This window comes from Chiloscyllium plagiosum, unplaced genomic scaffold, assembly GCF_037043375.1.
Source record: "Chiloscyllium plagiosum isolate Xiang-an unplaced genomic scaffold, Cpla_swu_hap1 HiC_scaffold_13, whole genome shotgun sequence".
Taxonomy (NCBI): domain Eukaryota; kingdom Metazoa; phylum Chordata; class Chondrichthyes; order Orectolobiformes; family Hemiscylliidae; genus Chiloscyllium; species Chiloscyllium plagiosum.
Window position 1 is genome coordinate 19124323 of NW_028270151.1, and position 27249 is coordinate 19151571.

The following is a 27249-nucleotide window of genomic DNA, read 5'->3' on the forward strand; positions in this document are numbered from 1 at the left end:
AACAGGTAGGGGTTAGATTTTCTTGGAGATAAACATTGCCGGATTCTTCTGAGGCAGTAATGTTACTAGCCATTTCTCAACCCAAATCTGGATATTGTCCAGGTCTTCCTGCATTTGGATTTGACTCCACATAATGAAGCAGTCAGTAAATGATATAGCAGCTTCATCAATGAATAGCCCCACCTCTGACCTCATGGTAGAGAGAAAGCAATCCATGAAGCAGCTGAAGATGGTTGGGCTCGGACACAATCCTGAGAAACTCCTGGAGCTAGGATGACTGATCTCTAAGAGCCATCTTCTTGTGTGCTAGCTATGATTCCAACCAAGAGTTTTCCCCAATTCCCATTATTCTAATTTGCTATGGCTCCTTGATATCACATTCACTCAACTGTGGCACTGATGTCAAGGGTACTTGGTCTCATGTTCCCTTTAAAGTTCTGCTCATTTGACCATGTTTGAACCAATGTTATAACAAGATTAGGAGTTCAGTGGTACTGCTAGAAGCCTAACTGAGCATCGGTGAGCGGGTTATTGCTAAGTAAATGCTATACAATAGCACTCAATGACTCTTCCGTCCAAGTACTATGAACATTTAAGGTTTGAGATTCAATGAGCTCCTAACCTTCCTCGCACAGGGAAGTTTTAAAGCATAACTTAATCCTGAATGGAGGCTACCCTGCAGCAGGTATGAAGCTCGTCTTGTACTACTCATTTTTGGGGCATCAGGTTGGGTTTTGGTGCTCAATTTAAAAATTATTTCCCTGTGGAGATAAATCAGAAATAGCATTTCATTTGCAGAAAGAACTTAAAACATAACAATTCTCTAAAGATTAACCCTCATCATAAAATGGTATTGCAATCTTGTTACCTGATTTGAACATGGTTTGTGCAGTCAGAAGGTCATTTAAGCTGCTGATATTGTCCCATCCAGGAAGGAAGACTAAAATGGCACCCTCCTGCAAAATAAGTCACCATTCAGGTAAATATGCCATGAGGTTTGCTGCAAACAAAAACAGATGTTGTAAAAATGTTGCCTGACAGATTTTTTTTTAGTAGTCTGTAAGATCTTGGAAATCCCAGCACCTCTATCATGTCAGATCATGAGCAGGGGAAAATATATCACAGTGAATAAATCGAGAAACTACAGCACCTCACTGGTTTATATTCACACCACAAACTACTGGCTTCCAAACAGCAAAAACTCAAACCGTGAAAACAGTGTTAGAATAACTTTGGTATTTTGGTCGCAGTGTTTACGGAATACAATAAATGAAAAGAAAAACCTAAAGATATTGCAGATCATTTGACCTCAATTTATGTTCAACCTTTATCAACTCATATTGTTGCATATTCCCAGATGACAGCAATGAATGTTTGCAAGGTCATGTAGAAAATGGATACTCAAGGAGGCAAACTATTTAGAAGAAGTCAACAGTAAGATCTGAAATATTGAAGAAAAAAAATCTTAAAAATCGACCACTGCCAGTGTAATGTTGCCATTATCTAGTCACCAGGATTCCCATTCCCACTACTTTTGGAAGTTAAGGGGCAGCTTTTACAATGATAGGGAGTAGAATTATTTCACTTGGATCTCAATCTTCCCGTTGGCCATCTCCAATCAAATAATATTAATACGATAACACAAAAATCCCTCAGCTGTCTTCGGTCTCGTTTGCTAAACACCTCCAGCATTTTGAGCTTTCACCGATTTCTGGCAACTGAAAGTGTACTTGGAGGAGGTCTTCAAACAAATGTGAACATCTTCAATAGGATACTTTAACCCTTGATCAAATAACATTGATGGAGTTTACAGCTGCTTTGTCAGTTATACTAATTATTAGAGTCATAGAGATGTACAGCATGGAAACAGACCCTTCAGTCCAACCTGTCCATGCCGACCAGATATCCCAACCCAATCTCGTCCCACCTGCCAGCACCCAGCCCATATCCCTCCAAACCCTTCCTATTCATATATCCATCCAAATGCCTTTTTTTTAAATAGATATTTTTATTAGAAATTTAACATTTTTACAAGTTTACAAAAATAAACAAAACTCTCAAATATAAACATTGATATACAATTAAATCAAATATACAATAGCCAAAATTTAACAAAAGAAAAAAAAATACCGAAAAAGAAAAAAAACAAAACTCAACTATCTACTAATCTAACCTACAACTAACCAGAGTGTATATTTAAGTCTCTTACATGCTCGGAATGTGTTAACATCAGATGTAATAAAACCCGTATTCGTGCGGGATTCCTCTCCTAAGGGGCCCCGGACCAGCCAGGTTTGTAATCTCAATTAAATAAAAGCCCTTGTTAGGATAGCCGAAATGTCTGTATTTATGTAATTCAAGAAGGGCTGCCATATTTTATAAAATAATTCGGTCTTTCGGTGCACCATATTTGTAAGGAAGTCAAGGGGAATACATTCCATAATTAATCTGTGCCAATTTGAAAGTCCAGGGGGGCCCTCAGCCACCCAAAATATTTTTCCTTGCACAGAAAGAAAGAATAGAAAATTGACTCTTCCCGTACATGTCCAGGGAGGGAAAGTTCGAAAAGCCCAAAAGGAGAGATACAGAGTCCACTTTAATTTCCGTTCCTAAAATTTCTGTCAGGGTACTTGCTACTTTAGTCCAATATCTACGGATCTTATGACAGGTCCATAGGCAATGTACAAGAGTGACCACCTCTATTTTGCATTTGAGACACATTGGAGATGCTCCTGCCTTAAATTTTGCCAGTCGAATCGGTGCTATATGGGCTCTATGAAGTATCTTCAGCTGGATAGCCTGGGTTCTGTTACAGATAGTAATTCTTCTAGCATTTGCCCAAATATCATTCCACGTTTCTATAGAGATTTCTAGTCCCTAATCCTGATCCCATGTTTTAAGCAGATTATCCATATCTCCCGATACTTCATCATGTAGTAAATGATAAATAGTACTGACGGAAGATACCCCCACTGGTCGTAGGACACTATATTCTCTATCTGATAACGTAGTCTTCTTCTGTATATAATCTCGAATTTGGAAGTATCGCAAGAGGTCTCCATTAGGTAATCCTAATTCTGACGCAGCTGTTCAAAAGACATCAGGACCTCATCCTTAAATAGGTCCCCTAGACATGAGATACCCCTGGATCTCCAGAGTTTAAAAGTGGCATCTGTAAACCCCAGTTGGAATCCCCATGCTCCCACTATCGGTGCATAGGGGGATGTTTTATGTGAATTGCCCTCATTTTGCCGCATTATTTCCAAGCCTTAATTGTGTTTAGTATTGTAGGGTTTTTACAGTGATCTGTAATGATTTTCCTCTCGTCTGAAAATAAAAGGTTAATAAGTGGGTATTTTACTTGAGAGGCCTCGATGTCCAACCAGATTGATTGTGGATCAGACAAGACCCAATCAGCTATGTAACTTAATAGGAACTTAACTGATATTTCCTAAAGTCTGGGAAGTCCAATCCTCCCCTTGTCTGTGGAAGCTGTAGCTTCTTCAGCTTAATGAGGGGCCGTCTATGATTCCAGATAAAGGAACCCAGCCAGCCATATAATTTACGCAGAGCCGTCCTTGGCAGCATCACCGGAAGCATTCTCATAGGATATAGGAGACGAGGCAGGACATTCATTTTGATTAGTGCTATTCTACCCAACCAGGAAATTGGAAGGTCTCCCCATCGCTGGAGGTCCTGCCTTATCCTTTCCAGTAAATGCACAAAATTAGCCTTATACAACTGACCAAATACTGGAGTAATAAAAATGCCTAAATATAAGAAACCCTCCAGGGACCAACAAAAGGGAAAAAGGGATCCGTCCACGAAGTGGGGTGTCATAGCAAGGCCACCCATTGGCACAGCCTCTGATTTTGAAAAATTAATTTTATAGCCTGAGAATGCACTAAATGTATTAATAACTTGGATTAGGCGAGGTACGGACATCAGAGGATTACTGAGGAATAGAAGAACATCATCTGCATAAATGTAATTTTATGCTTACCTGTACCAATCCTCGGGGCTGTTATATTAGGATCAGCTCGTATAGCTTCTGCTAGTGGTTCAATAATTAGCGTAAATAACAATGGCGAGAGGGGACATCCCTGACGGCAGCCCCTACCCACACTGAAGCTATCCGAACCTAATCCATTGGTAACCACAACTGCTTTGGGATCACTATACAATGTTGAGACCCATTTGGTAAACACCTGTCCAACGCCAAACCTTTCCAATGTGTAAAACAAATATGACCATTCAACCCTATCAAATGCCTTTTCCGCATCTAATGAAACTACTACTCCTGGTATCTTTCCCTGATGGCAGGCTTGAATCATATTCAAAACCCTTCTAATGTTAATGGATGATCTACGGCCCTTAATAAACCCCGTCTAATCCTCTTTTATAATATGTGTCCGTACCTTTTCTAGTCTCAGTGCTAACGTTTTAGAAAGGATTTTAAAATCTACATTTAGCAAGAATATTGGTCTATATGATGTACAATCTTCTGGATCCTTTCCTTTTTTAAAGATAAGAGAGATATTTGCCTCTTTCAGCGATAGCGGGAGACAGCCCTGACTATATGCATAGTTATATATGTCCATAAGTGGACCAGCCAATATTTCTGTAAATTCTTTATAGAATTCAGCTTGAAAACCATCTGGGCCCGGTGCCTTAGCACTCTGAAGTTGCCTAATTGCATCAAGTATTTCTTGGACTGTTAGAGGAGCATTTAGGACCGATACCTGTTCCGGAGTTAGGCCTGGAAAGGTCAAATTTTTTAAAAATGACTGCATCCTCCTCGTCCTATCTTCACAATCCTGCGATTTATATAACTGAGAATAAAATTCTCTAAAGATCACATTAATCTTTTTATGGTCATGAGTCAGAATACCTGTACTTTCCTTGATAGATGTAATAGTCTGAGGGACCTTTTTTTTCTTTGCAAGAAATGCTAAGTATCTATCCGGTTTGTCGCCATATTCATATAACCTATGTTTTGCAAATAATATTTCCTTCTTAGCCGTTTGAGTAAGCGTAGTGTTTAGAGCTGTCCTAAGAGCCGTAATCCTTTGCAATTTAATAATAGAAGGTCTATCAGTGTATGCTGTTTCAGCTGCTTTTAAGCGAGCTTCAAGCAGACGCTGTTGTTCTCCCTTCAATTTCCTCTGGGTCGCTGAGTAGGAGATGATCAAACCTCGCGTGTAAGCTTTGATGGTCTCCCACATCATTGATGCGTTGCTAGCTGTACCTGAATTAATTTCTAAAAAAGTTTTAAATTCTTGAGAGAAGTACTTTACAAATTTACTATCTTTCATTAGGAAGGGGTCCATACGCCAATGCTGAGGGGATGTCCCATTGTTCCTCACCTTAGTTTCCATATATACAGCAGCGTGGTCGGAAATTGCTATACTACCTATTTTACAGGATGATATAGAATTTTTAAAAAAATCGAGGGGGCATTTATGTGGATTGGAGTAGAAAGAAAAATCTCTGCCCTGTGGATGAAGACATCTCCATACATCTACTAATCCTAATTCTTTGTTCAGATCCATCAATTGTCTAGATCTGGGAGATACTCCTGCAGTACTCTTGGGAATCCTATCTATTTCCGGATCCATAATACAATTAAAGTCTCCCCCTATAATTGTATGACGGGCACCAAAAGCCATCAATTTTGAAAAGGCTTCCGTTATAAATTTAAAGGGTGTACCAGGGGGCAGTACAAATTTAAAATCCCAAATTCCTCTCCATTTATGAGGGCTTTAATCAAAATATATCGTCCAGATTCGTCTTTTATCAGCTTTAGGATTTTGAAAGGGAAATTCTTCCGAACAAGAATAACAACTCCCCTGCTTTTTGAGCTAAAAGAAGAAAAAAAGGCCTGATCAAATCCACCCTGTCGTAATTTCAAGTGTTCTTTATCCGACAGGTGTATCTCCTGTAGGAGAGCTATATTAACTCTTTCCTTCTTAAGATTTGATAATATTTTCTTCCTTTTGACTGGCGAATTATTCCCCTTGACATTCCAGGTGCACCACTTAACCGACTGATCAACCATAATCATCTGGGGAAATCCGAGACCCTCGGGAGGGGAAACTCTATCCAGAACATTCCAAGCATAGAGCATATAAAATTTACAAAAATAAAGCCTCTCTAATACACTCACAACAATACAATAAAAAACTATTTCTAAATAAAAAAAATATAAAACGTATCTAATTGGAGATTTTCCCCCTTGTTCCCAGGGGGTGTCACTTCCTCTCCAAAAGTCCATCATCCAAATGCCTTTTAAATGTTACACAAACACATAGGATGGAGGTAAGCAGTATTATCCCTCAATCGAAATAAATACAGCAAAGTCAATTTCAGGAAGTGTGAGCACACTATGGAACCTGTACTTTATTCCTCTGCGGTTGACAATTTTCTCACAACCCTTGGACAAAACAGGAAAATTGAACATTATTAAAACCAACCTTGGGTGATAAAAATGAACTCCACGAGCAAAATACATTTCTATCAACACCTGTCTTGCTTTAATAAGCTGGATAAATTCTGAAGCACAGAGGGATACTTGGCTTATTGTACTCGTACCAGATTTCCAAAGTCTTATTTTTAATTCACTCCTGAGATGTAGCATTCGTGGCAAGGATGACATTTGGTGCCCATGACTAGCTGCCCACACACAACTGAGAGTTTACTCGTTGAGAGTGCGGTGCTGCAAAAGCATAGCAGGTCAGGCAGCATCCAAGGAGCAGGAGAATCGACATTTCAGGCATAAGCCCTTCATCTGGAATTTCGGCCACCTCAGAGGGAGCTTAAAGGTCATGATATTGGTCGGAGACTGGATTCAAGTATAAGCCCAGGTCAGCTAAAGATGCAGATTCCCAAATGAACCAGTTAAGTTTTAATAATAATAATAATAATCCCTCAGCTTCACGGTCACTTTTACTGATGAGTTTTTCGATTTCCAGGTTTTTTAAAACTTAATGTTGAATTTGAAAAATTTTAAAGTTTTAATTCTGACCAAGAGCTAAATATCTTGAGGAAAAAAGACAGGTGAAATCAAATATCAGACATGAACATTACCAAAGGCTCATTCAGCAAATAGCATGCTGCTGATATAAATCAATGGCAAGTTATATCGAAGACCAGCAAAATGAAATCCTCTATCTTCAACACTTAAAACATCCAAACACAGTGGCATTCCCAACTCTTCTTTCTTCACATTTTGTTCATACATCAATCTTCATTCTTTTCAACAAATGTTATCTGGGTCTATTTTGAAAGGATTTTGTCTTTCTAAGTGCATTAAATCCACTCATTTGAATGATGAATAGACAGTGAGGGCAAGGCGGCAGCAATTATAACATGGAGAGATTCTAAATCATAGGAAAAGAAATGTACCACAGGACAGTAAATCAACATGCTCAATCTTATATTCACAGCAGGAGGCCACTGCGATATCAAATAATTGATGTGAATGATTCATAATTTAATTTGATAGCCTCCCTCAATGCCCAAAGTGCACTTTTAATTTTAAACAGCAAATGAGTGAGAGTCATAGTATGGAGTGAGGATGAAGGCGTATGCATCCGTGTTCAAGGGAAGAAATACACATCCGTTTTATATACGGTGCTATGATTAACTTCGGGACTTTTTTTTGTATTGACAGGGAATGATCGACACATTGATTGAGAAAATCTTTAGTTCAATAATTGATGGTATGCATTCCATGAAGTAACGTGTTTGCCTTGCAATACACTGATCAACAGAATGAGATAAATACAAAGTTGCACAGGATCACAAATAGGCATCGTGAGAAAAAATGATGAGTGGTGGATCTCCAATGGATGCTGGCTTCCTAGAATTTTAATGCTAACTTCAAGAAGTGAAGTAGTCGCAAATGAACTTCCAGATCTACATCAGCAGTAGTGTTTTTACATGGCATTAAAAACAAAATGATTTATTGTCAGTATTTAAACAACACATTAGAAATAAAGCTAGGATTTGACAGATCTGAAAACTGAATGCTGTAACTGCTCATATCAGGTCAAATAAAATTAAAACTTGAGTAGGCAAATAAAGTCAATAGCTGTCTTTTCACCTCAGTACAAGCTCACTGACATCTAAACATTTGCCAATAAACTGAACAGATTACAACTCAAAATACATTGATTTGCTCGCTAAGAAAAACAAACATACCTCTCCAAGAAGAACAATGTGTTTTATGAGGGCTACAATCAGATTGAGGTCTATTTTATCATCATCATGCAGAACTTCCAAGGCTTCAATCGTACTGTCAGAATATCTAGAAGGGAAGTGAAACATTAAAAAGAAATCAAATCACGCTACCAATGTTCATGGCTGTTACCACACACTCATTGAGCACACTTGTGAAATCTTTTTACGCCAAAGGTTTACTTCAATACTATTACATATTATTACATAATGCACTGATGAACAGTTCAAATCAAATACTGAAATAACAAATGTCTCCCTGCAGAAGGGGTGGAAAACAGAACAGCAGTGTAGGAAGGAAGATAAAGAAATTACATCTACCTCAACTCTCAGTGCTGTCACCAGAATCTCCATAATCCGTAATGGCAAGTGGGTAGGCAAATGTGTCACATGCTTAGAGCTGGGAAAAGCATCTAAAACTACACAACTTTCTCATATAGAATGAGGCCATTCATCTGACTCCTTGTTAGAATGCTCCATAATAATCTTGTATTCTGCTCCCTTCTCAAAGGCCTATAACTCATCTTTACAAGGTTTTTATCATAACCATTTCCTTTGGTTGTGATAAAAACCTTTTAAAGATAATCTTGATCCAACAGCCTTCTCTCCATATAAAGAAATTCCTCCTGATCCACTCTGCTTGCTTAGTCAGTAATCATTTCTAACTGATGACTTCCAATCACCCTTACAACATCATAATGAATTCTAAAATTCTCATTTTTAAATCTCATTCTTCTCTCTTCCAATGGAGGAAGTACCAATACACAAATTCACTGCAGAGTAATCTAATTTTTCAAACCGGATGACTTCCTGGTGAATCTTAGTTCTTTGCTCCAAAATGGGCTGCTCCAAAACTGCTCCAAATACCATACTTACAGTCAAAGCAACAATTAAGAGATTGAGCTGATAGATGCAATGTGTTCGTATCTCATCAAGTATTGTGCATCAACAGTAGATGTGGACACCACCAGACACATCGACACATTAATCAATGAAGAATGTCATGGGGAAGGGGACAGAGATAGAGCGGTATATTTTAAAGTTCACATTCCCTGACGAGCAGGGAGTCCAGAACCAGGCGTCACCATTCAAGGCGATGAGGAGGTCATTTCAGACTAAGATGAGGAGAAATTATTGCACCCAGATTGTGGTGAGCCTATGGAATTCTCTGTCACAGAAAGCAGTTGAAGCCAAAATAATGAATGCTTTCAGGGGGGAGTTAGATATCGATCTTAGGGCTCAAGGGATCAAAGGGTATGGGGAGAAAACAGAACAGGGTACTTAATTGAATGATCTGCAATGATCATATTGAAGGACAAATTAGGCTCAAAAGAGCCTGACTGCCTTCTCCTGCTCTTATTTTCTATGTTTGCCAAAGATCTTTTCTCTGTTACTTTTACTTGTTCTTCTTTGAAAGTTTTTGCTTTGAAAGAATTATTATTCAGCTCTGTCAGCCATATACCAGCATACAACACAAAAATGATGTTCAAACTATCTTCAAGAATTTTACAGTCTTAACAGGAGTCCTTTCAAATTCAGTTAACTGTTTTTCTCTCTCCACAAATGCTGCCAAACCTGCTGAATTTCTCCAGCATTTTCTGTTATCGTTGTTTTGCAGTAGGTTGGTACATCAGTTTGGATCTTGAGGAAAAAAGTGAAGATACAGGCAAACAATCAATGTGGTACATGGACAACTCGTCATTAGCCAAGTCATTGAAGTAGGGTGATACCACCAAATAAAGGGCCAGGGCCAGTCATTGAAGGCCTCCTCATTTTTCTTTTGTAGAAGGGGGCAGAAAAGATTTGTAGGCTGTTGTAGGTTGTTGTTTGCTTGCACTTTGTGGATTGGGATTGTGTTTTGGGGGAGTGGGGGGGAAGCGAGAGCAAAAAAGAGCAAAATATTGGAAGGATCAGTGCTGAAGAGGCCCAGACATTATAGGTCAATCTTGCTAGTGGCCAAGTCAGAAAAATCCATCCAGGGCACTTTAAGAGAACTCTGGTGCAAAGTGGCATCCAATATGTACATAAAGGTTCAGGTACCGCACACATCTGTATCCTACTTTAGCTCAAGCATTTTAACTGGAATGAAAATGACTGATGATTTGTTTTTTTGAAATAGGGCCTGGGAGGCATTCATGGTGTCAATAGAAATGATTTGGCTAATGTCTCCAAATGTCACTGCATACCTTCCTTGCAACTCTCTCAAATATTCTGGCCATTGTTGCTGGTATTCTTCCTCCACTCGTTCCTTCTCTGGTCGAAACATGCAACCTTGCATGAATCTCCTCTTGGAGGACGGTCTCCGAATTTCTTGGGTTTGTGGACGATACCTGAATCGAAATGTAAATAAGCATTAAAGCAGATAATGATAATGTTAATTAACAATTGTACAAATGCCTTTTGTGTATTTTTCACCAAGTTGCATGCTTAAATAAATGGAAAAAATCCAATGCCAAATGTTTACACTGTGCAACTGCATTAAGGTAAATGTCTCTATCCCTTCTACACACAGAGGAAACAGAACACCTTGTATTTGCCTCATAGCAATGACTTCACGAGAAGGCCAATCTAGGTCATTAACAAACTGACTTACTGGAGCAACTCAATCACATCTTCCAAGATGTATTCCTTCACTGGATAGGTGAATCCCGGAATATGCAGCATGGGACAGTTGCCTGTAAGAAAATGGAGCAAACCGTCATATTCCTGAACAATGAAGAGAAACTTATATCAACCCCCAGTATTTATTTGTCACAAGTTACCTGGAGCCATTACGTTTCAGAAGTGAAAACCCGGAACAGAACACTCAACTCCCACAGTCCAAGATGTGCAGTCAGGTGAATTGGCCATGCTAAATTGCCCGTAGTGTTAGGTGAAGGGGTAAATGTAGGGGTCTGGGTGGGTTGCACTTCGGCAGGTCGGTGTGGACTTGTTGGGCCGAAGGGCCTGTTTCCACATTAAGTAATCAAATCTAAAAAATCAAATCTAATATCAAAATTTCTACAGGATAAAAATAGAAAGAACTGCTATTGCTGCAAATCAGAAAATAAAATTGCTGAAAAAGCTCAACATGTCTGGTAGCATCAGTGGAGAGAAATCAGAGTTAACTTTTTGGGTGGAGCAACCCTTCCTTAGAACTTCGACAGTATTGCCACCCAGACGCCATTTTAACCTGGGCCAAACCTAATGGAATGGTCTTAAAGACAGCAGAATTTTAAACGCAAGTGAGTTGCAGTTTAGACTGGAGTATTCACAATCTTTCCCACGAGTTCAAAAGGTCCACAAATGCAAACAGTTATTGTCCCAAAATATGGTCACACTCTGAAATTGGAATGGCAAGAGTCCACCAATTGCACCCGATTCATTGTTAGTAAACTTGATAAATATTAGCGAATTAGTTGTTTATACACGTTTATTTGGTTTCTAACGGACTCATTCAAAAAGCAGAGACTGCAGTGTTGCTTCATACTTTTGGTGAGGGGTTTAAAGCTACTTTGAAGTATGAGTTATTTAGACCACAGAGGCAAGACATAGCAGTAGAAGTAGACAGTCAGCCATCAAGTCTGCTCTGTCATTCAATAACGTCAGGAGTCACACAACATGAGGTTACAGTCCAACAGGTTTATTTGAAATTACCATCAGGTGAAGTGCCAGTCTTTAGACTTCATCTGACCTCAAGCAAGCCTAATGGACGGGTTGGACCGAAAGGTCTGTTTCCATGCTGTACATCTTTATGATTCTCTGTACATCGAGTAACCTCGTGTCACGTGACTTCTAATTTTGCCCACCCCAGTCCAACACAGGCACCTCCACATCATACCTCTCATTCAATGAGATAATAATCCCTAACTCCACAACTGCATTTTCCTGCCTTTTCCTACAACCAATAATTCCACCATTAAAAATCTGTCCACATCTTCGGCTTGAATATCGTCTGTGGCCAAGTCTCGATAGCCCTTTACGTTAGGAATTCCATAGATTCACAATCCTAGGAGAGAAATTCCTCATCTATCTTTAAATGTACAAAGCCTGATTCTGAGATTATGTCCTCTGGTCCGAGAGTCTCCCAGGGAGAACTAGCCATTTGGATACAGAACTGGCTCAAAAGTAGAAGACAGAGGGTGATGGTGGAGGATTGTTTTTCAGACTGGAGGCCTGAGACCAGTGCAGTGCCACAAGGATCGGTGCTGGGTCCACATTTTTTCATTTACATAAATGATTTGGATGTGAGCATAAGAAGTACAGTTAGTACGTTTACACATGACATCAAAATTGGAGGTGTAGTGGACAGCGAAGAAGGTTACCTAAGATTACAACAGGATCTTGACCAGATGGGCCAATGGGCTGAGAAGTGGCAGATGGAGTTTAATTCAGATAAATGTGAGGTGCTGCATTTTGGGAAAGCAAATCTTAGCAGGACTTATACACTTAAATGGTAAGGTCCTGGGGAGTGTTGCTGAACAAAGAGACCTTGGGGGGGGGGGGGGGGGGGGGGCAGGTTCATAGGTTCTTGAAAGTGGAGTCGCAGGTAGATAGAATAATGAAGGCGGTGTTTGGTATGCTTTCTTTTATTAGTCAGATTATAGAGTACAGGAGTTGGAAGGTCATGTTGCGGCTATACAGAACATTGGTTAGGCCACTATTGGAATATTGCTTGCAATTCTGGTCTCCTTCCTATCGGAAAGATGTTGTGAAACCTGAAAGGGTTCGGAAAAGATTTACAAGGATGTTGCCAGGGTTGGAGAATTTGAGCTATAGGAAGAGACTAAACAGGCTGGGACTGTTTTCCCTGAAGCATCGGAGGCTGAGGGGTGACCTTATAGAAGTTTACAAAATCATGAGGGGCATGAATAGGATAAATAGACAAAGTCTTTTCTCTGGGACAGAGAGTCCAGAACTAGAGGGCATCGGTTTAGGGTGAGAGGGGAAAGATATAAAAGAGACCTAAGGGGCAACTTTTTCACGCAGAGGGTGGTACGTGTATGGAATGAGCTGCCAGAGGATGTGGTGGAGACTGGTACAACTGCAACATTTAAGAGGCATTTGGATGGGTATATAAATAGGAAGGGTTTGGAGATATAGGCCAGGTGCTGGCAGGTGGGACTAGATTGGGTTGGATTATCTGGTTGGCATGGACAGGATGGACCGAAGGGTCTGTTTCCATGCTGTGTATCTCTAGGACTCTATAGCGAGGGGAACCAGCCTCTCCATATCTTCCCTTTCAAGTCTTCAAACAATCTTGCATATTTCAATAAGGTTGCCATCTAAATTCAAGTGACTACAGGCCCAACCTATCTCTGGCATCAGCCTCATGAACCTTCACTGGACTACATGCATCTTTCCTTAGATAAGGGGCCTAAAACTGTACACGGTATTCTAGCAGCAGTTTGAACAAGAACAAAGTAAATGACAGCACATGAACAGGACCTTTGGCCCTCCAAGCCTGCGCCGATCCAGATCCTCTATCTAAACCTGTCGCCTATTTCCTAAGGTTCTGTATCCTTCTGCTCCCTGGCAATGCATGTATCTGTTGAGGTACATCTTAAATGACACTATCATGCCTGCCTCTACCACCTCTATTGGCAACGCGCTGCAGGCATCCACCACCCTCTGCATTAGGAACTTTCCTCACATATCTCCCTTAAACCTTTCCCCTCTCACCTTGAGTTTGTGACCCCTAGTAACTGAGCCCCCCACTCTGGGAAATAGCTTTTTGCTATTCACCCTGTCAATACTTCATGATTTTGTCAAACTCAGTCAGGTCCCCCCCTCAATCTGTCTTTCTAATGAAAATAACCCTAATCCATTCAACCTCTCTTCGTAGCTAGCGCCCTCCATTTCAGGCAACATCCTGGTGAATTTCCTCTGCACCCTCTCCAAAACATCCACATCCTTCTGGTAATGTGGTGACCAGAACTGTATGCAGTATTCCAAATGTGGCCGAATCAAAGTCCTATAACAACTGTAACATGATCTGCTGACTCTCGTACTCAATACTCCGTCCGATGAAGGAAAGCAGGCCGTATGCCTTCTTGACAACTCAATCGACCTGCTTTGCCACCTTCAGGGTACAATGGACTTGAACACCTAGATCTCTCTGCACATCAATTTTCCATTTACTGTATAGATTAGATTTTTTTTAGATTACTTACAGTATGGAAACAGAACCATCGGCCCAACAAGTCCACACCGACCCGAAGCGCAACCCACCCAGACCCATTCCCCTACATTCACCCCTTCACCTAACACTACAGGCAATTTAGCATGGCCAATTCACCTAATCTGTACATTTTTGGACTGTGGGAGGAAACCGGAGCACCCGGAGGAAACCCACACAGACACAGGGAGAATGTGCAAACAGTCGCCTGAGGCGGGAATTGAAGCCGGGTCTCTGGCGCTTTGAGGCAGCAGTGCCACCGTGCCGCCCACATAGTTCTCTCTTGAATTATCTTCCAAAATGCATTATCTGGCATTTGCCTGGACTGAACTCCATTTGCCATTTCTCCACCCAACTCTCCAATCAATCTATATTCTACTGCATTCTGACAGTCCCCTTCATTATCTGCTACTCCATCAATCTTCGTGTCATCTGCAAACTTGCAGACCACCTATACCTTCCTCCTCATCATTTATGTATATTACAAACAACAGTAGTCCTAACACTGATCCCTGTGGAACACCACTGATCAGAGTTCTCCATTTTGAGAAACTTCCTTTCATTACTACTGTCTCCTGCTGCCCAGTCAGTTCTCTAACCATCTAGCTTGTACATCCTGGACCCAATATGACTTCAGTTTCTCCATCAGCCTACCAAGGGGAACCTTATCAAATGCCTCACTGAAGTCCATGTGTATGACATCTTCAGCCCTTCTCTCCTCAATCAACTTTGTCATTTCCTCAAAATAATTCTATTAAGTTAGTAAGACATGACCTTCCCTGCACAAAACCATGTTGCCTATCACTGACAAGGCTATTTCCTTCCAAATGTAAATAGATCCTGACCCTTAGTATTTTCTCCAGCACCTTCCCTACCCTAATGTCAGGCTCACTAGTCTATAACTACCTGGATTACCCCTACAACTCTTCTAAAACAAGGAGACAACATTAGCAACTCCACAGTCCTCCAAGACCTCACCCATGCTCAAGGATGCTGCAAAGGTATCTGTTAAGGCCCCAACTATTTTCTCTCTCGCTCCCCTCAGTAACCTGGGATAGATCCCATCCAGATCTGGGGATTTGTCCACCATAATGACTTTTAGAGTACACAATACTGTCTCCCTCCTTATGCCAACTTGACAGAGTAATCAAACAGCTATCCCTAAAAGTAACATCAGTAATGTCCCTCTCCTCGGTGAATACGGACACTAAGTACTCAATAAGAATCTCACCCATTTTCTCTGACTCCATACGTAACTTTCTCCTTTGTCCTTGAGTGGGCCAACCCTTTTGCTCCTTATATACGAATAGAAGACTAATTTTTCTTAACCCTGTTTGCTAAAGATATCTCATGATTCTTTTTAACACTCTTATTTCTTCGTTTCAGAGTGGTTCCACTTTCCTTAATGTTCTTCCAAACCTTTGTGTGCTTTTTCCTCTGAACTAGTCTCACAATTTCACCGGTCATCCATGGTTCCCTAACCTCATCATTTCCAAACCTCATTTTCAGAGGGACAGGTCTGTCCTACACTCTATTCAACATCTCTTTAAAAGCCTCCCACATACCAAATGTGGATTCACCTTCAAACAGCTGCTCCCAATCCACATTCCCCAGCTCCTACCAAATTTTGCTTTGGTTGTCCTTGCCTCAATTTAGCACTCTTCCTTTAGGACCACTCTCTCCTTTGTCCAGAAGTATTCTAAAATTTACAGAATTATGATCACTATTCCCAAAGTAATCCCCTATTGAAACTTCAGCCACCTGGCTGGGCTCACTCCCCAACACCAGGTCCAGTGTGGCCCCTTCCAAAGTTGAACTATTTACATACTGCTCTATAAAACTCTCCTGGATGTTCCTTACAAATTCTGCTCCATCTAAACCTCTAAAACAAAATGAATCCCAGTCAATGTTGGGAAAATTAAAATCTCCCATCACCACCACCCTGTTGCTCCGACACCTTTCTATAATCGGTTTCCATATTTGTCCCTCTATCTCTATCCAAGTTGTGAAACTTGGAAGGGTTCGGAAAAGATTTACAAGGATGCTACAAACATCTTTATGTCGAAGGGTTTGAGCTATAGAGAGAGGCTGAATAGACTGGGGCTATTTTCTCTGGAGAATTGGACTTGGTTAATGGAAGGGCAAGATTGGCAGCCAAATATCCTAGAATATGGATGATTCAGATGCGATAGAGAGGGAGGTAAAAGGGATGGAGGAGTTGCATTACTGGTCAAAGAGGATATCACAGCTGTGCTGAAGGAGGGCAGATGGAGGGCTTGAGCAGTGAGGCAATATGGGCAGAACTCAGAAATAGGAAGGGTGTGATAACAATGCTGGGGCTGTACCACCCCCCACCCACCATATTAGTCTTAAACCCTCCCCAACAGTGCTAGCAAAAGCATCCCCTAGGACATTGGTTCCAGTCCTGCCTACGTGTAGACTGTCCAATTTGACAAAGCCCCACCTCTCCCAGAACCGGTCTCAATGTCCCAAAAATCTGAAGCCCTCCCTCCTGCACCATCTCTCAAACCATGCATTCATTTTGCCTATTCTTTCAATTCTACTCTGACTAGTGTCTTGCAGATTCAGCAAAACTTCTCACTGTTATACTCTTTGGAATGACTGTTATACTATCATTCCCTTTGAAATAAAGGCCAGCATTTCATTTGCCTTCCCAATTACCTGCTGAAACTGAATGCTAACTTTTTATGATTCATGGATGAGGATTCCCAAATCCCTTTGTGCTGTAGCTTTTTGCAAGTCTTTCTCCAGAATTTGTTGGTCAGTGCATTGAGTGTAAGAGTTGAGGCGCATGTTGCGGCTATACAGGACATTGGTAATGCCACTATTGGAATACTGTGTGCAATTCTGGTCTCCCTGCTATAGGAAGGATGTTGTGAAACTTGGAAGGGTTCGGAAAAGATTTACAAGGATGCTACAAACATCTTTATGTCGGAGGGTTTGAGCTATAGAGAGAGGCTGAATAGACTGGGGCTATTTTCTCTGGAGCATTGGAAGAGGAGGAGTGTGATCTTATAGAGGTTTAGGAAATCATGGGGGAGCATGGATAGGTAAAAGACAGGGTGGGGGGGAAAAAAAAAAGAGGGAATAGGTTTAAGGTGAAAGGGGAAAGATTTAAAAGGGACCTAAGGGGCAAAGTTTTCACAGAGTGTGGTGCATGCATGGAATGAGCTGCCAGAGGAAGGTGGTGGTGGCTGGTACAATTACAACATTTGAAAGGCATCTGGAATGGGTATACGAGCAGGAAATGTGTTGAGGGATACAGGGCAAATGGGACTAGATTTATTTAGGATATCTGGTCCACACAGTTGAGTTTGACCGTAGGGTCTGTTTCCGTGCTGAAAATCTCTATGACTCTATTTAAATAATATTCAGCTCCTCTATTCTTCATGCAAGTGCATAACCTTATATCTTCCCACATTATATTCCATCTGCCAAGTTTTTGCCTACTTGCTTAACCTATCTATCTCCCTCACCACTTTTGTTCCAATCTATTTTTGGTTCATATGCAAAATTGGTTACACACATTCATTTGCAAGTCATGAATATATATATAGTAAATAACCATGGCCCTAGAACTAACCCTTTTGGCACTCAACTCCATTCTAAAAATCGCCCCTTATCCCAACTCTTCTATTAGTTGTCAAATCTCCTATTTATGCGAATAGACTACCACCATGGGTCAGATTTTAAGAGCTGCTGTTGACACCTCTTATGCCAAAGGCACAACCAATGGTCAGCTTGTGCAGTGAAACCAACAGCAGCAGTGCCTGACCCTGAAAGTGTCTTAATGCTCAGCGACAGCAACAAGAAAGTTTCCACTTGTCAGCTCACAATTCCACAAAAACAGTCCAATCATTCTGACCAACACCCTTAAAAAGTCCAGGAAGCCAGAATCACAAGCAAATACTTGCACAATATTTAAAAAAAAACGAAATGCTTTTTGCTAGTAAATCTTCATTCTAACCCCAGGAAAGAAAATTACAAGATGAATCTCTTGCTGTAAATTTAACTTCAGTATCAAGACACACAGTGCTGAACCATTTTATTGCACTTTCCAGATTTTGGGAAAACAGTCCGAGATCAAAGTATCCGCTTCATTCTACATCCTTATTACATTGATACTGCATTCATTCTCTGGATACAAATATTGCTGGCGAGGTTGACCTTTGTTACACGTCCTGCACACCCTCATGTCCCATTAAGCTTTCTACAAAGGAAGATGTATCTGAGTAGCTTGCTAAACCACTTCGCACAGCTGTTAAGAGTTAATCTGTGTAACCGAAGGACGGACTGACTGCAAATGCTTTGTTTGACCAAGGTTTATTAAGGTTCACTGGTTATGCCCCAAAATCAGACAACCTGGTTACCAGGCAGAATGACAGCATAAACATTATACACATGGCAAAAAACATTCGGAAGAATGAGGAGAAATAGACAAGGAGGAATTTGCAGGTCTCTGGAGGAAGAGTAAAGAGACTAACCGGATTGCTCTCTCAAACAGCCAACGTAGGTTTCCTTCAGTGCTGAATAATGCAGTTAATTTTAAAAAACCAACAGACTGAGTTCACTAAAGTCTCAACACAAATTTGCCAATCCTACTTACCAAAATATTCTGAAAACTTGTCAGCATTTAGAGTTGCACTCATCAATATCACCTTCAGATCTGGCCTAAAAGGCAGGATGTCCTTCACAATTGTCATCAGGACATCTGACTGCAAACTCCTCTCGTGGACCTCGTCCAAAACAAGGTGACTGACAGTAGATAGAAGACTGTGGAAAAAGATTTTTTTTAAACTAAGTGTTATTAAGACTGCGCCAACTATATTATTTTGAGAGACAAATTGGAATTAGAGAGTAAGTAGGTGATGCTTGGAATTGGGGATATATAATTAAGAATTTATCCTGAATAAAATGAACTATATACCATAATAATTAGTTCTGTACTTACGAGTCTGACTGTAGCCACTGGAGAATGATTCCAGTCGTGCAGTACAAGATGGAACCTTGTTTCCGTGGCAGGCGGCTGTTAAGCAAGACAGAAAATGTTTAAATAAACATTGGAAAACATACTTTCCATCAAACAACTCCTATCTAAGTCAGTTGTATAAATTAACTAAAAGTATATGTTCTGCACGTAAAAGGTTTCTTGTGAACCTTGTTGTAGATTTTCTACAAGTTGTGTTTAATTGGCTCATTCAGTCTCTATCACCTGTAGCAGTCTGTATCAACTGATACAGAAGTAGAAATTCAATAGCAACAGCGCTGAGTGGGTACCACTCATCTCAGTGTCAGAATCGTGCAGGTTAATGTGTCACTTTGTGTCTTGACCGCTAAAGTTTAGGCGGACATTCTAGTGCAACACCAGCACAGCCCATAAACCATTTTACAGATGAGATGTTAAACCCAGGCCCTGTTTGCCCCTTCAAGAGTACATAAAAGATCGCAAGATACCATTTCAAAGAGGAGGAGGGGAATTCAGATTAATTTTTATCTTCCAACCAGCAGTTTAAAAAAGAGATTATCACAGCGCTGCTTGTGGGACAACACATCATGTAAACAGATGGTTGTATTGAGTGCAAGTTCCATTTATATATATGCACACCTAGTGGTCTAACTCAAACACATCAGGTTAATATTATTGGACAACTGGTAGCTTAAATATCTGGTTACACAACTAGATAAAGATATCCACAACACAGTTAGCCAACATCAAGGCCATCAAATTAGTTGCAGGTACAAGGACCTCAGAATAATGAATTGGGGAGGCCGAGTATATAAAAGGGAAGTTCCTTTGAGAGCCAGGACGACAGAAGCAATCATTCCATATTTCAGGAATTCTTTCAAACAGTTATTCATTCCCAGGATGTAGGCATTTCTGGCTAGGCCAATATTATTGCCCAGAGGGTAGTTAAGCAAAAACCACATTGCTGTAAGTCTGGAGTTGCACATAGGTCAGGCCAAGAGGATGGTAAATTTCCTCTCCTGAAGGACGCCAGTGAACCAGATGAGGTTTTTCTTTCCCTGATGGCTGACTGTGATTACCTGATCACCATTATGTCAGCTGTTGATTCCAGACTTTATTAAATTCAAATTTCACCATCTGCCACAGTGAGATTCGATACCAAGTCCTTGGATTCTCAATTGCTTGCCCAGTGACTTTTCACTGTGCACTGGCACAGTGGCAAAGAGGCATGACAATTAGAGTATATAGAGATTAAATCAATGGGTGGGCTCAGGTCCAGAGAGAAAGCAAATTCAATGCAAGAATGGATGAAGGGAGACACTTGAGAAAACTCCCTTGTTTTCCTTAAAAATAGTGAATAGGTCTTTTATGTTCACCTGAACGTGCAAATAGGGACTTGATTTGGTATTTTGAGTGAAAGCATTCCATACAGTACAGCACATTCTCCAGTACTGCTCTGAAATGTCAGCCTATACTTCATGCTCCAGTGGGACTTGAACCAACAACTTCCTCAGTGGTAGGAGTGCTATCAGTTGATACAGACTGCTACAGCTGATATAGACGGAATGAGCCATTAAACACAACTAAGAAAGTCTGGCATAATCCTGATCAAATCCACAAAAAAGATTCACAAGAAACCTTTTATGTGCAGAACATTACTTTTAGTTAATTTATACAACTGAACTGAAAACATCTCAGTCAAACTCAGGACATAATGAAAAGCCAAATATAGTTTCATTAATCAATGCAAGGGGTCATCATTCCACAGGAAGAACAGCGAAAAGGAAGCAGAGCTCAAAATCCAATCTTCGCTTCTACATTTGAAACGACATTGCACTATACGTTGCACTATAATTATTCCATTTACACAATCAACTTTATGATCAGTCCTATTTGCAGTTTCTTAGTCAATACATGGCTCACGAATGACATCAAGATGATGGATTATGTGGTCATTATCATATTTTATGTTTGCAGGAACTTTTAAAAATAAACGTACTTAGTTACTCTAAAGCACTTTGGAAAACCTTGAGGTTATAAGCAAGTGCACTAAACTAACACTTGGAATGGCGAAAAGCTAAGACAGGCTCAACTAATATCCACAAGTTCAGAAGAGAGATTTTTATTCATTCATGGATGTGGACATTGCTGGTTGGGCTATTGCACATCCATAGCTGCCCTTGAGAAAGGGGTTGATGAACTTCTTGAAGAAATTTCTTTGGTGTGTTAAGGAGGGAGTTGCAGAATTGTGACCCAGTAACAGTGATAAAAGAGCAACGCATTTCCAAGTCAGGATGGTGAGTGGCTTCAAGGGGCAAATGTAGTTGGAGGTTTTCCCATGTATTTGTTGCCCTTGTTCCCTCTAGATAGGGGTGATCATGGATTTGGAAGGTGTTATCTAATGATGGTGGGTAGGGTTTGGGGCCTGGGTGATGAGTGACTCACAGCAGGATTACTAGCCATGGACCAGCTTTTTGTCATCACAATATTTATGTGAATATCCCAATTTGGTTTCTGGTTAGTGGTAACACTCTAGATGCTGATAGTGAGTATTCAGTGATGGTAATGCCTTCAAATCGTTATGGGATGATCGTTAGGTTGACTCTTGCTGTAGATGGTCACTGCCTATGTGAGATCAATATTATTTGCTACCTGCCAGCCTAAGTTGGAATATTGTCCAGTTCTTGCTGTATTTGGACATGAACTGTTTCAGTATATGCAAAGTCATAAATGGTGCTCAACATTATGCAACCAGTAAACATCCCCACTTCTGACTAGAAAGACATTGAAAGTCATCGATGAAGCATCTAAAGATGTTTGGGTTAAGGCACTATCCTGACAAACCCCTGTAAAGATGTTCTGGAGCTGAGATAACCAACCTCCAACATCCACAACCATTCCTGCTTTACACTGGTACAACTGGTACAACTACGATCAGAGACATTTCCTTTTCCACTTTTACTCAGTTTACTTGATGCTGATTTTGGTCAAACATGGTCCTGGTGGCAAAGGCAGTCACTTTCATTTCACCTCTGAAGTTCAGGTCTTTGGTTCAAGCTTGAACTAAAGTCATGAGCTGAGAAGCCCAAGCAAAACCCAAACTGAGCAAGTGCTGCTAGACAATGTTAATGACTCTTTCCATTACTCTCCTAATAGCTGAGTAGAAATCTAGGCCATTTTCCAGTATTGTGACCATACTGGTACACCTTAGCTACAACTGCAAGACTGGAGCACATCTTCAGTACTTTCCCTGGCATGCTGGCAGAGCCAATAGCCTTTCTGTATCCAGTATCTTCAGCCATTTCTTGATATCATGGGGAGTGAATCAAATTGGTCAAAAACCTGCAACTGTTGCTATGGACTTCTGAAACAGATCAAAATGGATCATCCACTTGGCACTTCTAGCTGAAGTTTGTTGCAAATACACTAACGCGGTGGGCTCTCCCATTTTAGAGAATGGGGATATTTGTGAAGCCTCCTCTGCTGATGAGCAGCTTAATTTTCCCGCACCATTCATGACTGGATGTGACAGGACTGGCAAACTTAGATCTTATTAGCTGGCTGGAGAATTGCTTATTCCTACCTATCACTTGCTGCTTACCTTGTGTTATAGCTTCACCAGGCTGACTTGTCATTGCTATATCTGCTGGTGCTGCTCTTGGCATGCTTTCCTGCACTCTTCATTGAACCAGAGTTGATCACTGGCTTGATGGTGCAGAGGAACGAAGATGTCAGGACTTGAGGTTAGAGATTATATCAGAGTACAATCCTGCTGCTGCTGACAGTTCACAGCACCTCATTCATGCCCAATCTTGAGTTGGCAAATCTGTTTAAACTCTATCCCATTTAGAAAAGCAGTAGTGCCTCATAACACAGAGGATATCTTCACCATGAAGATGGGACTTTGCCTCTGAAAGGACTGTGCGATGGTCACTATATCAAGGACAAATACATCTGTAGCAGGTCAGTCTGATAGGATGAGATCAAGTACTTTTTACTTTTTAATTTCTTCACCAATTGCCACAGACATGGCAGATCCAGCAGGTGAGTCCTTTACGACTCATTAAGCTCAGTCAGTAGCAGTGCTGCTGAGCCACTCTTGGGGATGGAGAGTGAAGTCCCTTTCCATCCTCAGTGCTTTCTCCAAATGGTGCTGATTCATAATCAGCAAGATGTTTCCTTGACCATGTTCTGACCTGGTGCCATCAGGCTTCACGGTTCCACAGTCAGTGCTGAGGACTTCCAGTACAATCCCTGTTTGGCTGTATATCACACAGATACCACATCTGTACTGATAGTGAGACAGGGCATATCCAAGGTGACTGATGGTGTTGTCTGGAACATTGTAAGTATGATTCAGAGAATAGGCTATTGTTTGGCAACTTGATCAAGAAGCAACTGCATCTGAAACATAAAAGATCCTGAGGGTCTTGACAGGATGGATATGCAAAGGATGTTTCCTTCCTTTTCTGGTCGCCTTATTTTAGGAAAGATGTGCAAGTTTTGGAGAGGGTGCAGAGGAGATTTACCAGGATGTTGCCTGGAATGGAGAATAGGTCGTACAAGGATAGGTTGAGAGTGCTAGGCCTTTTCTCATTGGAACGGCGAAGGATGAGGGGTGACTTGATAGAGGTGACTTGATAAGATGATCAGCGGAATAGATAGAGTAGACAGTCAGAGACTTTTTCCCCGGGTACAACAGAGTGTTACAAGGGGACATAAATTTAAGGTGAAGGGTGGAAGGTATAGGGGGGGATGTCAGGGGTAGGTTCTTTACCCAGAGAGTGGTGGGGGCATGGAATATGCTGCCTGTGGGAGTGGCAGAGTCAGAATCATTGGTGACCTTTAAGCGGCAATTGGATAGGTACATGGATAGGTGCTTAAGCTAGGACAAATGTTCGGCACAACATCGTGGGCCGAAGGACCTGTTCTGTGCTGTATTGTTCTATGTTCTCAGGAGAACCTAGAACGCAAAGTTGCTGTTTAAAAATAACAGATCATCCATTTAACACAGACAGATGAGGAGTCTTTTTCTGAGAATTGAGTGTCTTTGGAACTCTGCTTTGGAAGGAAGAAAGTCTTTGATTATTTAAGGCAGAGATTAATTGATTCATGATAAGAAAGTGGGTGAAAGGGAATAGTGGAGGGGGGGAAAAAAAAGAGAGGGAGACAGAGTGGGAGAGAACGCAAGCGGAGTCATCAGATCTATGATTTCAATGCAAATTCTTTCTCAATGTGCACAACTGATGTTTGTTTTCCCAAAGCAGAATGCCAGAGTTAGAGAGATGTACAGCACAGAAACAGAACATTCAGTCCAACTTGCCCATGCCGACCAGGTATACAAGACAAATCCAGTCCCATTTGCCAGCATTTGGTCCAAACCCCTCTAAATCCTTCCTATTAATATACCCATCCAAATGTCTTTCAAATGTTGTAAAATCTTGTAATTGTACCTGTCTCCACCACTCCCTCTGGTAACTCATTCCATACACACACAACCCTCTGCATGAAACAATTTGCCCCTTAGGTCCCTTTAAAGCTTTCTCCTCTCATCTTAAACTTATGCCCTCTAGTTCTGGACACCCCACCCCAGGGAAAAGACCTTGTCTATTTACCCTATCCATGTCCCTCATGACTTCATAAACTTTTGTAAGATCAACCCTCAGCCTCCAACACTCCAAGGAAAACAGCCCCAGCTTATTCAACCTCTCCCTATAGCTCAAACCCTCTAACCCTGGCAAAATCCTTTTACAACTTTTCTGAACCCTTTCAAGTTTCACAACATCTTTCCTGTAGCAGGGGAGACCAGAATCGCACACAGCACTCCAAAGGTGGCCTAACCAATGTCCTGTACATTTCTATTAAAGATGTCAATTGAGAAGTACTATGTATATACATCAAGCAATTCCAGACAGTGATGTTCCAACAGGAAGCTTATTTCTTGAGTGCTCAACAAATACAAGCAGTTTTTCTCTTCGTCAGGCCATGTATTAGTTTACAGATCTATAACCAGCAAAACAGGCAGGATAACAATAGTGACTAGAGGAGTAGAAACCATCTCACCTAGTGCTATTGCTGTTCCGCATTTAGTTTGCCTGATCACAAACCAAAAGGAACTATTTGATCAATGGACACGCTCAAATCACCTGACATGTACACATTATTGGGCGGCACCTGACGCTTTGAACTAGAGTTGGTTCTGCTAGAACGCGAGTTTCTTCAATGCAGATTGGCTATAACACAACTGAAGAATTTAGACCATTATTTGTAGAATGCGAACTTTTCTTAACTGTATTGGCTACAATGCAATTCCAGTCCCATTGGTTTGGAGGGTGCTGCTATTACTCGATTTTCTTATAACACGGATTGCATGGGAACGGAACTATCATGTTATATCAAAACAGACTGTACAGCATCTGGTAACCAAGTTCATCCGTGGCACAACTGAAACAGAGTTGGAATTAAAAGGGTCTTTCTTGCATTGGCAGGTTGCAAGCAGTGGGGTATAGTACTTCAGGCCCCCAGGAATCATTTGGAGGTGGGCTAAATGTAATACTTACAATTTGCAGATGAGACAAAACTAAGTGAGAATGCATGTTGTGAGGAAGATATAAAACAGGATTTCAATTGAGTTATAATGAAATCTTGATGCAACTGGAGAGAAGTGGAGTTAGATTATGTACTGTATGCACATTGGGCTCCTTATCTCAGGAAGGATACTATTGCCATGAAGGGAGTGTAACAAAGATTCACCAGACTTGATCGCAGGATGGCAAGACTGCCCTCCAAACAGAGTTTGGGCAAACTGGGCTTGTATCCTCCATAGCTTCGAGGAATGATTCACAACAATTTACAAAATATTTAATGGGATAGATAGGTTGGATGCACATGTTTCGCCTGGTTGGGAAGTCTAAAACCAGGGGGCACTTCAACGAAGTGCAATGTCACTAAGGGGACATGGCAGGTAAAAGGCAGTGAAGTGATTGATCAGCTCTGATCGTACTGAATGGTGGGGCAGGCTCAATAGGCTGAATGGCCAACTTCTATCCTAATGAACAATTCACGAGCACTAATCATGCCTTAATCCAACTCCCATGAGTTAACAAACAGGTGGTACTAACCTCTGTAACCTAATCTGGTAGCCAGTACTGTTCCCTTCACCGCAGGCTTCAGCTCTTTCTGCTGCGACCCTCTCAGCTATCTGAAAGTGCAAAAATAAAATGACACTTACAGGCAACAATAAGAGTAGGCCATTCAGCCCTAACCTTACAGCCTTTGCTCCATTATTTCACAATATTCTCACCCAAACAAAATCCACTGTTTTCAGTCTTGAAAGGTCCAAAAGAGCTCCTGGGCTGACTTGCTTTGCACTACCTACTGAAAAGGTGATTCCTCATTTCACTCCTGCATGCCCTGGCTTTAATTTTAAGTTTTTTTTGTGTGTTCAAATCCCTCCTCAGAAACTTCTCTGTATCTACCCAATGGAATACACAGTGCGGTGATGGCAATTTCACAGGAGCAGTAGTCCAGAGGCAGAGGAGAATGCTCTATTGATACAGGTTCAAATCCCATCACGGCAGCTGGGGAAGTTCCATTCAATGGATGCATTCTGGAATCATGAAGCTATCATTACCTGTCACAATAATCCATCCAATTCACCAATACCCTTTAGAGAAAGGAATTTGCCAAACTTATCTGGTCTAGCCTACACGTGACTCCAGTGTCACATTAACGTGGTTGCCTCTTAATTGCCTCTGAAACATCCTACCACTCAGTTCAAGGACAATTTTAGATAGGCAACTGCTGACCTTGCCAGCGATACACTCCCAGAGAAAATTAAAAACATCAATGAATCTTAATTCTCCAC

The 27249-nt window shown here is 41.0% G+C and overlaps 1 protein-coding gene across 1 annotated transcript in view; it reads right to left on the bottom strand.

The window, feature by feature from the left end:
* The window catches only part of dhx36 (DEAH (Asp-Glu-Ala-His) box polypeptide 36), a 95306-nt gene that overhangs the window by 45182 nt on the left and 22875 nt on the right, over positions 1-27249 (bottom strand). Inside the window, exons 6-12 of the mRNA XM_087993353.1 lie at positions 26504-26583; positions 19368-19442; positions 19023-19189; positions 10832-10913; positions 10425-10568; positions 8203-8308; positions 869-956 (exon numbers count right to left, since the gene is read on the bottom strand). Of these exons, the coding sequence (XP_087849479.1) occupies positions 869-956; positions 8203-8308; positions 10425-10568; positions 10832-10913; positions 19023-19189; positions 19368-19442; positions 26504-26583 (742 nt within the window). The remainder of the gene's footprint in view (positions 1-868; positions 957-8202; positions 8309-10424; positions 10569-10831; positions 10914-19022; positions 19190-19367; positions 19443-26503; positions 26584-27249) is intronic.